This window comes from Glycine soja, chromosome 17, assembly GCF_004193775.1.
Source record: "Glycine soja cultivar W05 chromosome 17, ASM419377v2, whole genome shotgun sequence".
In the NCBI taxonomy this organism is placed as follows: domain Eukaryota; kingdom Viridiplantae; phylum Streptophyta; class Magnoliopsida; order Fabales; family Fabaceae; genus Glycine; species Glycine soja.
The window spans coordinates 4,094,510-4,106,107 of NC_041018.1; the positions used below are offsets into that span (position 1 = coordinate 4,094,510).

The window sequence follows — 11,598 nt, forward strand, 5'->3', positions numbered from 1 at the left end:
ACTATATCAAATCACGATGCATAGTACATTAGCATTAAAGTGATATGTATTTTACAATACATAATTTAGAGAGTGAGATTATCACTTTTCTTAGTCTTTGAATTGATTTACTATGTATTTTTTTATTTTATTTTATTTATCAATCATTCTTTAACAATTTTTTTTCAATACAACTTTATTAAATATAGAAAAAAACCGCATTCATTTATGAGGAAATAGATAAGTGAAAATTGAAGGTTAAAAATATCTAAAGGCCATCCATTTTATTTTTAGAATGATCGTATTGAATTTTGAACGTAGAATCTCATACACACTACCTCAAATTTCTCATAGTTTTTTTTTTTTTTAAAGACCATCCATCATACTATATTATAAATAAATAAAAAAAAATCTGTTTACATTTTTTTTGGGTCCAGAAAAAAAATTGATTTTGTAAGGCTGGGCTCTTTGAAGTAGACGAAGGTGGTTGGGCCCCCATAAAGCATTTCACGGACCGGTTTCGTGAAACGATAGAAAAGAGTAAAGGAAGCCCTAGGCAATAAATAGAGAAGGTGTTCAAGTGGTGCAAAGGAGGAAGAGGAAAAGAGGATTAGAGGGTCGCCACGTTTAGCAATAACCAAACCCTCTCTACTCTTTTTTCTTCTCCTTCTCTTCGCTAGGGTTTTAGCTTCTTCCTCTTCACTTCGTTCTTTTTCGCCTCTACAATGAGCAACGACAAGGACACATTCAACGTCGCCGATCTCACTTCTGGTAATCCACTCACTTTCCTTTTCTCCATTTTTCTTTCTTTTATGTTTTGCTTCACGCGTTTGGGCTTTTATTGAGATTTTGATTCCTTGCTGAAGCTCTCAACGAGGACAATAGAGCAGACCTTGTCAATGCTCTTAAGGTTAGTATTTTCTTTATTCTTTCTCTGTGAAGTTGATATTGAGATTTGAATTTCTCAATTTTTACAAGTTCATTTTACTGTTTGCATTGTGTGTATTTTTTTTTTTCAATGTTTAATTGTGAGCAGAGCAAGATACAGAGTTTGGCTGGACAACACTCGGATATTCTAGAGTCTCTGTCGCCCAATGTCCGAAAGCGTGTTGAGGTTCTTAGAGAGATCCAGGTATAATAATCTGCAGCATTAACCTAGGTTTTTTGGATTTCTTGTTCCTGTTTGTTTGATGTTAATTATAGTTTTTTTTTTTAAATCTGTTGGGATTAGTAGATTTGAAGTGTGGTTAGTTCTGGTTATTGTTTTGAATTGGTCGGGACTAGTAGATGTGAAGTGTTGTGTAGCCTTGCATGTAAGTTTTTATGTTGATTGGTGGCATATGCGTCAAGGTAGCATTTTTATGTTTTGTAACTTCCACCATGTCGTCGTGTGCTTGTTTTCAAGATTTTTCCCCCCTAACCCTGCAGGGCCAACATGATGAATTAGAGGCTAAATTTTTTGAAGAGAGAGCAGCTCTCGAGGCCAAATACCAAAAATTGTATCAACCACTTTACACAAAGGTAAAGCTAGAAAGTTTCATTTTAATATTATAAGCTCTATGTATGATGTGTAGCATAATTCAGTTTCATAATCTGCCTCTTTAACCATGCAATTTTCTTTTAATGGATTTTAGAATTTAAAGACAGTGATTATGAACTCTGCTGGGACCATGGATCTAATAATTAATATCTTTATTCTGACATTGTTATGATTGAATTCAGCGGTACGAAATAGTAAATGGTACTACGGAAGTTGAAGAAGGGGCAGTGAAAGAAACAGCACCTGATAATGAAGAGGATCAAGGTAATAATTACAAATACATGAATTTTGTCTATTAACAGTGTTTCAATTCAATAATACTTGATACAAGAATTTGCTCGTGTAGAGAAAGGAGTGCCTGCATTTTGGCTTACTGCTATGAAAAACAATGAAGTGTTGGCTGAGGAGGTTAGTCTGTTGGGTTCAATAGTTAATTTTAATTTTCTGGCATACATCTTGCAGCCAATTTTCATGTTTAGTAGTCTTATTGTTTCCTTATGAAACATAGATTTCAGAGCGTGACGAAGGTGCTCTTAAGTATCTCAAAGATATCAAGTGGAGCAGGATAGAAAACCCTAAAGGATTCAAGCTTGACTTTTTCTTTGATACCAACCCTTATTTTACCAATTCTGTCTTGACAAAAACATATCATATGATTGATGAGGATGAACCAATATTGGAGAAAGCAATTGGGTAAGCTTTATTATTGTTATTATGTTTTTTTTTACGGGAATTATTATTATTATTATTATAAGTGTTACCTTACCTGTTACCACCCTTGCTAGACTACTATCATGTCAGAAGGGTTGGCTTAGTCTTGAATAAAGATTGTTTGCTGATTTTTTAATTTCTTTTATTTCTTTCAGGACTGAAATTCAATGGCACCCAGGAAAATGTCTGACACAGAAGATTCTTAAGAAAAAACCTAAGAAGGGTTCGAAGAATGCTAAACCAATTACCAAAACTGAAAATTGTGAAAGCTTCTTCAATTTCTTCAACCCCCCGCAAGTTCCTGAAGATGATGAAGACATTGATGAAGATGTGGTATTGATATTGATTTTAGATAACAGTAGAAATAAAAATAAGTAATTTGTGATTTTTATACTGTTGTTATTTGCAGAACTACTTTTTTTTAGCTTTGATTAATTTTTTTAACAGGCTGAGGAACTTCAGAATCAGATGGAACAAGACTATGACATAGGGTGAGCTTAATTGCCATTTACCTGTGTTAGTTGTGGCATGTATTAAGTTTCCAACATGTTATACATTTCCTGCTTAAGTGTAATTGTTGACTTTTGTTGCAAACCATGCATCTTTGGTATTTTGTAATCTTGATGTTTGAATCTTAATGAATTGTCATACTTGTTTAGGTCCACAATAAGAGACAAGATTATTCCCCATGCTGTATCATGGTTTACTGGGGAGGCCATTCAGGGGGACGAGTTTGGAGATCTGGAGGACGATGAGGATGATGAAGATATTGAAGAGGACGATGATGAAGATGAAGAGGACGATGACGATGATGATGATGACGATGATGATGAGGAAGAGAGCAAGACCAAAAAGAAGGTATAACAGTTAATTTCTTTAAAGTGCTAATACTCGTGGTTTGTTTTCTATTGAGGTTTGAATCTTAATGGATTTTCTCTTGTTTTTTTTTTGGGATCCCCTCTGTTGGTTTCAATTTATCTGTAATGTTGCTGCAGTCATCAGCACCTAAGGTATGAAGTTTTGATTTCATGATCTAAGTGTTGTATGCTACTACTGAAACACAAGATTTTTATGATTGTCATTTTTTCCCCCCTCCCCCTCACTGGCCCTGAAATTTACAATGCCTGATTTTCATGTTTATTGTGTAAATCTTCAGAAGAGTGGAAGAGCACAACTTGGTGATGGCCAGCAGGGTGAGCGACCTCCAGAGTGCAAGCAGCAGTAGAAGTATTTATGCAGAATGTCATTTATGTAGTTGAGTTTTGTTGGTGTTCGAGAATGTCCTAATGTGAAAGTGGGTTTCATGTTGTTTTTTAATGTTTCTTAAATTGATTTTCCTCCCTATATCTTGGCAGTCCGAATTTGTTGCGAGTCCCTTCTCTTATTTTGCGCCTGGTAGAGAGAATGTGGTTATAGGTAGAGATGCTGTGATTTGTTTATGCTGGAATTTGTACTGCCATCAGTATACTTGATTATAGTTTGTGCGCCAACTAGTAATTTTTGCTGTTATAAGAACTTGATTATAGCTCGATCAACATTGTTTTAAGTATTGGAAGGAAGTCTATGTAAAGGTTACCGTAAGGTTCATGTTAGTGTTTATTATTGTTAACGCTACAAAACAATGACAGATTTTGACGCTTATTTTCTTTTCGTAATATGGAAACAAATTGGACGATTTCTTCTACAAATTTAAATGGACTACAATATTTATACACTTTTTTTTTTTGGTTGAATAATAAAGAGTATATATTATTAGTTGTCCTTGTTAAATTTTTATAGTTTTGTCATCAGTAACGCTATTAAGTTTATTTAAGCTCACTGGGGTTAAGAAACAAAATGTATATTGGAGTTGTCCTTGATAAATTTTAATCATATCATTTTGATAATTAAGAAACAATATTTTTGAAGTCATTACTTTAAAATCTATCTATATTAGTAAAAAAAACCTTGGAACATGGTCATTGATCAAAATTTCAACTTTGATTATATGTATTTTATTTATTTATTTAATATCATTCTTTGTTTTTATTTTCTTCATCTTCATGTGTAATGGAAATATGTTTTTGTTTTATGTACAATGAAATTATGTTTCAGATGTTTTATTTTTTTCACCCAATGTGTGCAATAGAAACATTTTTTTTTATTGGTAATAATAAAAGAAGATACCAAGCAATATTTAACATAATCATGTTTGTGTATTCGACTAAATTAAATTCCTTTCATAACAAAAATACAATTTCATTGTAAGTGTTTAACAGAATCATGTTTGTGTGGCAAGGGTAGCTCTGGAAAGCCAACCTGCACTTATGGTAGTGCGAATAGTAACTCTCCTGGTAAAAAAAGTGGAGGCCCATTTTCAGGCAGGAAGTTGAAAAGGACGGCCCAGTACAACACTACCGTAGTCTCCACAGGACAAACGCCTCCGTGGCGCTGTCCTCTCTCCCTCTGCTCCGTTCTCTGCTTGAACCCTCTCTGACTCTGAGCGGTGGAATGGAATGGAAAAAGGGAGGGAAATCAAACAAAACGCTCCTTAATAAAACCCTAAAAACAGAAAAGCAAACATTGTGACTTGTTTTTACTTCATGACATGTTGTCACATTCCATTTTCCTTCTTCAAAATTTGTTCTTCCTTTGAACCCCTCAAAGTCAAACCTGCTTCTATGGCGAGACTGCTTCGGAACACTTCCCTTCTCACACGCTCCCTATTCTTCCCTAAGGTTCCTACGCGCCTATCTTTCTTCGCTATCACAGGATTTTGTTTATGCACTGTGATCACTTATTTGTGATCATATTTTTGTCACCAAACACATGTTACAGTTCTCTCTTTTCTTCTTCTGTTTTATGCATTCTTCTCATTTGATGGATTCTATTGCACTTCTCTTTCATAATTTAGTTTTGTTATTTATTTATTTTTAAATTAATATATGTGGTGCTGGGAACCTAAGTCAGAGGAATATTTTTTCTTCTAACAAAAGAAAGGGGTAAAAAAAAGAGGCAACGGTCATTTTGTCGGTCATGGACATGGATATGCATATAACCATTTTCCCTCACGTTTTGCATCTTTTTCCTATGTTAGTTTCTGATACTGATGATATTGGTTCATGATCAGTTCTTGCTTTCATATGCAGGTCTTTAAACTAGGAATGATTGGCACTTCTCAGATTTTGAGCTTCTCGTCTAAAGGTTTATTGCAGTTCTCGTGCTGTCCTCCCTTCCCTTTTAATTTATATTTAAATATTATGCACACTACTGAAGAAGAGATTATCACATGCTTTTGAAAATTTTAAAATATTAACTGTCATTACATGGGAAATGTTGAAACCAAGTCTACTCTATTGCGGTACTTGCTGTAATTTATATTGGAAAGAATTTATAATAATCATGAGGGGTTTCGCTTGGTTAGTCCAGTTAAGCTCATGGTGCATGGTGCTGGATAAGGCAATTTTTTAAGTTCTTAATAATTTGGACATCCGAGTTGATGTATTCATGTGACGTGTTGAACCAAACCATGGCAAAAATGTATACCTGTTTATTACATGATTTTTTGTGTATTTGAATAACAGTAAGCACAAATGAATTAGGAGTCTCTGTTTGTTAGTTGTGCAATGTTTATCTCATTTTCCCCTTTTGTTAGGCATCCTACTGTGACTAAGGTGCAAATGTACTATAGAATGGATGAGTAACTGGTGTTTGAGGAGGGTTGCATGAGAAGTAGCAGCACATGATGGGAAAATCAGCACGGGACAGCTGTGTAACCTTGTGGTCATGTGGCAAGGGAACCATTTAGCGGATTGATTAGATGGTTTAGTAGAAAAAGGAGGATTAAAAAGAGAGAAGAGGGGGAAGAGAGATGATGGAAAGAAGCAAGTTTGGAAAGATTGGGAGAGAATTAGGACTCAAGAATGGCATGGGTATTTGTATTTTCTTGTCTGGAGAGAGTTCATACCAGTTTCTGTTCACATCTATCTCTGCCATTGATGTCATACTGATATAACTATAAGTAGCAGATTTATAGTAAATAATGTAGTTTTTCAGATTATTCTGCTCTAGTTTCTTATCATCTCTGAAGTTTTGTTGAAGTTTGTACTTATTTGAACTTGACAACATTTTTCATTTCTACATACCTAAAGGTAGAAGGCGCTCTAAATCTGATGGAAGTGACTCAGGTGAAGAGAACATGTCTAAGAAAGAGTTGGCCCTTCAGCAAGCTCTTGATCAGATCACTTCCGCATTTGGAAAGGGATCCATCATGTGGCTTGGTCGTTCTGTCTCACCAAAAAATGTACCTGTTGTGTCTACTGGTTCTTTTGCTCTTGATGTAGCACTAGGAATTGGTGGTCTTCCAAAGGTATGCTTAGATCCTTGCATGAAGAGGTTTCTTGTGCATTTGTTTCATGTGAATAAACTCTTAACTTTTTTTAATACATCTAACTGTTTGATGGTGACAAATCTTTCTATTTTTCCCCAATTTGTGTCCATAGGGACGTGTTGTGGAAATATATGGTCCAGAGGCTTCTGGAAAAACAACTCTTGCTTTACATGTGATTGCAGAGGCACAAAAGCAAGGAGGTTATCTTCATATAATACTCTTACAATGATATTGTAATGGCTATTGCTTTTGGTTGTATTGGATTTAGGATTAGGATTCTAAATTCTGTAGATGTGACCATAACCTTGTCATGATTATGGCTGCCACAGACTCACAGATGATTTAATCTCCCTCTGTCACTGCTCTTTATGTTTTGGTAGTGGTAATACTGTGATTTTGTTTTCTTATGATTTCTTAGTGTCTAACTAAGTTTCTTAGAATACCCTTTGCGGCCAATATTTTTTTTGAAGTGGCAAATTTATGGTTTGATTCTATACCTGGTTATGTTCTGCTTTCACTTTTTTTTTGTTCTTTTAAAGAAGAAGGAATGTCTGATTTAAATTCTAGAAAATACGTGTCTTGGGGGGTTGTGTTAATCTTTCAGATGTGTTTCTTCCATGAGTTCGACTTTAATTGTGATAATTTATTAGTTCTTTGATTTACTTGTTAAGGATCTTTGTTAAGAATTTTGCAGTTGGTTTATGCAGAGATTGATATGATTGTTTCGTACAGGCTATTGTGTCTTTGTCGATGCCGAGCATGCCCTTGATAAGACACTGGCAGAGTCTATTGGTGTGAATACAACGAACTTGCTTCTCTCCCAACCTGATTGTGGTGAACAAGCACTAAGTCTTGTGGATACCTTAATCCGTAGTGGTTCAGTTGATGTAGTTGTTGTTGACAGTGTAAGTATGAAGTCTTTTTCTTTTGTTTATGTTAATACTTTCCCTGGTTTCATTGTAACTCATTAATGATTATATTATAAGTGGTAACTCTACTAATGTCCTTATCTGTTATAGGATCCATTAAATCAGTGTATCAAGTGGCATATTTTCACCATCTAATAACATATTGTAGGAAAGTGATTTTAGCCAATCACTGTTGAATTAGGCCAGTCATTGTAAACTACTCATCCAATAAAAGTTATTTATTGGTGTAAGAAGTATTTTAATTTAATTTGTGCATGTAGGTGGATCCCCATATCTAAATCTTGTTTTTAATGATCTTATCACCTGGAGATATTTCTGGCATCCTGTATTATGCAGAAACTAGTGTGCTTGATCATAATATAAGTTCAAGGGAGGATGAGAATATGAGATAAGGTAATGTGGAAACTGGAACGTTGTTCTGGAAAGGATGCATTCTTAAGCATGGACATAGGGTCGAAATTTAGAAGATCTTAACATAAAATTGTTATTATTTTTAAATTTTTACATTTTAACATTTTGTCCTCTTAAACTTTCTTTTGTAGACTTGTTGAGTTTGATTTGACTGTGAAAAGAATAAGAAAATTTTTAGTGTTCCACTTTGAACTTACTCTGTACTTCTCCCTTTTGTTTTTATTTTTTCTTTTATATGGTTTCTACTTTGTATTTCAAATCTTGTTTCATTAGTTTAAATATATGTCTATTAACTTTTGCAGTCTTTTCATGATAGGTGGCTGCTCTTGTTCCTAAAGGTGAGCTTGATGGTGAAATGGGTGATGCTCACATGGCAATGCAGGCTAGGTTGATGAGCCAGGCTCTTCGAAAATTGAGCCATGCCTTGTCACTTTCTCAAACTATATTAATTTTTATAAACCAGGTATTAGCTAAAGTTGTTAACTGCAATGTTGGCAATTTTACTTAGGTCAGATTATGAATATCATTCAATTTGAACCTACGCAAGTTAGTGTGTATAGGAAACTTTTGTTTGGGTTAGTCTGCCCTCTACTAATTTGATCCTTGGTCTATGACTATATTCTTGAGAGTAAAGTTCCACTACCATAAATCATATATTTATTAACCCCCCCCAACTGCTGCTTTCCTCTGCTTAATGTGATTCAGTTCATGGTCTTTCTTTTTAATGTATGTTTGCATGCATGCAAAATTTAAGGTATAACTTTGAAAATATTTCAACAGCGCTAAACTTAAAAGATGGAATGGAATGTGTTGATGTACTTTTGCTTTCTGAATTGTTTGAAAATACTAATTATGTACTGGCCATGCATTGGCCAGACCTAGATTTGACGATGTCTTTTTGATATAATGTTTTTATCCTAAAGAATGTTAAATGACTTGGATAATGTTTTCGTTTACTGTTTGTATATTCTGTAAGAATTTATTATCTTTTCTGTGTGTATGTATCTATTTTCTTTTGGGTGGAAATACTTTTATTCAAATTACCCGAGGGGTGTGTCTTTATTAACAACAATTCTTTTGTATGTTTCTCCAGGTGAGGTCAAAGATTTCAACTTTTGGGGGATTTAGTGGGCCTACTGAAGTTACTTGTGGTGGGAATGCATTGAAATTCTATGCTTCAGTGCGGCTAAATATCAAGAGAATAGGGTTTGTCAAGAAGGGTGAAGAGGTATTCATAATTCTTTTTTCTGTCATGCTTCCTTCTATAGTATTCACATCCCTTTTCAAATGTTTTTTTTTTTATTTTCAAAAAAGCAAATATGCAAACTTAGTTTGATGGAATCGGTAATGTTCTGTTCTGAAGTAGGCTTTCTTTTTTAATCTATGTTCCAACTTTCAAGTTGCTTCATTTGGTTGATACGCTTTGGACAGAGTGTTGTGGATGTCGAGCATTTGAACTCTGATATTCTTTAGGTAGCTAAACAAATAAGTAAGGAGTAAGAACTATAACCTCAAATAAACTTATTGCAATCTTGATAATTTACTAGCAGTTCTGACCCATTCATTATTAAAAAAGGAGAATATAAATTAAATGTAGTTGCTTGTTTGTTTATTGTTCAAATTCTTTAGTCTTTTATAATCAATGTATTCTGTATCCTGCAGTAAAGTAGCTGTTGGTGCTTAGTATGGAGTATAAATTGTAAAAGAGAAAATATATTAGCATTAGTCATTTGAGACCAATCTTGTAAATTTTATTGGGGGAAGGCCTTTGTCATCAATTCAGTTCTTTTGGAAAAACTGGTTGCTTGACACGTGGTTTGATTGTTAAAGAAATTGTCCATTGTAAAATACTAAATGCGTTGAGTATCTTTACTTTTTAGTTCTTTAACCATCCATGCAGTCCCTACCTTTGGATTGTGGATATCTATTAGTAGTTAAGCAAACCATTTTGTTTGTTCATTGGATTATTGATCTAATGATGTCCTGTATAGAAGCTAGAGCTTTTCACTCTCTATCTTGGATACAACTTTTTTCTTCTTGCACGTAATGTTTTATACATTATCATTGCTTGTGCAATAATTTGGGTATTTTAAGATTGCATTGAATTCATTAAGTCTAATTTCTGGTACGAATATCCTTTTTGGATTTTTAGATTTTAGGAAGTCAGGTTCTTGTCAAGGTTGTGAAGAACAAGCTTGCCCCTCCATTTAAAACTGCCGAGTTTGAGCTTCAATTTGGCAAAGGTATATGTAAAGAAACAGAGATTATAGACTTGAGCGTAAATCACAAACTCATCTCAAAGGCTGGTGCCATGTTTTACTATAACGAACATAGTTTCCGTGGTAAGGATGCCCTAAAGAATTTTCTGGCCGAGAATCGAAGTGCATTAGAAGAACTTGAAATGAAGCTCAGGGAGAAGCTTCTTAATGCTGAGACAGAAAAGATGCAAGAGTCGGATGTAATTAATGGATATGTTACCGAAGAAATTGCAACAGTTGATTCTACTAATGACAATGTTACAGAAAAAATTGCAACAGTTGATTCTACTGATGAAGAAGCTGCAGCTATTGTTGAAGCATGATTTTGTGGATGAACATAAATTATGGATCTCCCTATTTTCCCTGCCTCAATCTGGACCCTGTGATTCATATATGTCGTAGTTTGATGAATTGGCCCTAAAATGGTCCATTCAAACGAAGGTCTTAAGAAGCAATTCATGGCCGAATGCTTCTAGTTTGGAATATCATTCTTGCTTGCGGTCAAATGATTAAGTCATTATACTACCTGTAAATTGAAATTTTCGGTCATTTTATATAGGCCTAGTCGTATGGCACATGTAAATTGAGAATGAAATGGACCAACTGCATAGGAAGCTAGGTACTAGGTACTCGAGTGTTGAGTCATGGCCAACCAATTATTTGTAAGGATTATGTTATGCAATTTGTAGAATGATGCATACGTTTCTCATAAATCAATTTGTGTATTGTGTTTTAAGATAAAATTTATTATGATAAGAAATTAAATAATGGTAATTTATACATAAAATGTTATGTGACTTGTGTAACTATTGAGTTTTTATTGGTTTAAAAGTTTAGTTAAATTTTAAAAAGTTAATTTTTCCACTGATTAAACCATTTTTCTTTTCACTATTCTTCTAATCATCTAATTTTATTAGTTATTTTGATCAACATATATAATTAAAAATGTTTTTATTTATTTTTAAATAATGAAACATGTTATCTTCCATTTTTTTCAATTTATTTTTTAAAATTATTTATGCACACATATAATAGTATGTTGTGCGAGAGCGTGCTTTTTTTTACATGGTTTTATTACTTAAATATATTTTTAGTTTTTAAATATGATATTTTTATTTCACTTCCCATAAAATTTATTTATTTTTAATTTTGAAACTTATAAAAACCATGTTTTTTTAAATTATTGGTGAGAAGCTAAAATCATTTGATTTTTGTTAAATGTAAGCATTAAAAATAAATAAATAATTTTAGGGACTGGAAACAAAAAATATCATATTTCCATGATTAAAAATAAATTCAAACCTAATTTTTCAGCATATTAATGCAAGTTAATCCTAGCATATTGCTGCTTCTGCAGAAGTTTTCCTAGTTGTCGTAAGAGTCATCTTTTCTTCATTTGAA

At 33.5% G+C, this 11,598-nt stretch overlaps 2 protein-coding genes across 2 annotated transcripts; both read left to right on the plus strand.

The window, feature by feature from the left end:
* The first annotated feature begins 549 nt into the window (after nt 1–549).
* On the plus strand, nt 550–3,822 carry LOC114393200 (nucleosome assembly protein 1;3-like). The gene is made up of 12 exons (XM_028354466.1): nt 550–750; nt 846–889; nt 1,016–1,111; nt 1,408–1,500; nt 1,702–1,783; nt 1,866–1,927; nt 2,028–2,212; nt 2,386–2,563; nt 2,678–2,721; nt 2,890–3,088; nt 3,226–3,240; nt 3,387–3,822. The coding sequence occupies exons 1-12, from the start codon at nt 705–707 to the stop codon at nt 3,453–3,455; spliced, it is 1,113 nt and encodes a 370-aa protein (XP_028210267.1). The 5' UTR covers nt 550–704; the 3' UTR covers nt 3,456–3,822.
* An 801-nt stretch (nt 3,823–4,623) lies between these two features.
* Nucleotides 4,624–10,940, plus strand: LOC114394039 (DNA repair protein recA homolog 3, mitochondrial-like). Its single transcript, XM_028355587.1, has 8 exons — nt 4,624–4,947; nt 5,359–5,413; nt 6,361–6,578; nt 6,712–6,799; nt 7,332–7,504; nt 8,256–8,402; nt 9,033–9,167; nt 10,092–10,940. The coding sequence occupies exons 1-8, from the start codon at nt 4,813–4,815 to the stop codon at nt 10,518–10,520; spliced, it is 1,380 nt and encodes a 459-aa protein (XP_028211388.1). The 5' UTR covers nt 4,624–4,812; the 3' UTR covers nt 10,521–10,940.
* Nucleotides 10,941–11,598: the final 658 nt, after the last annotated feature.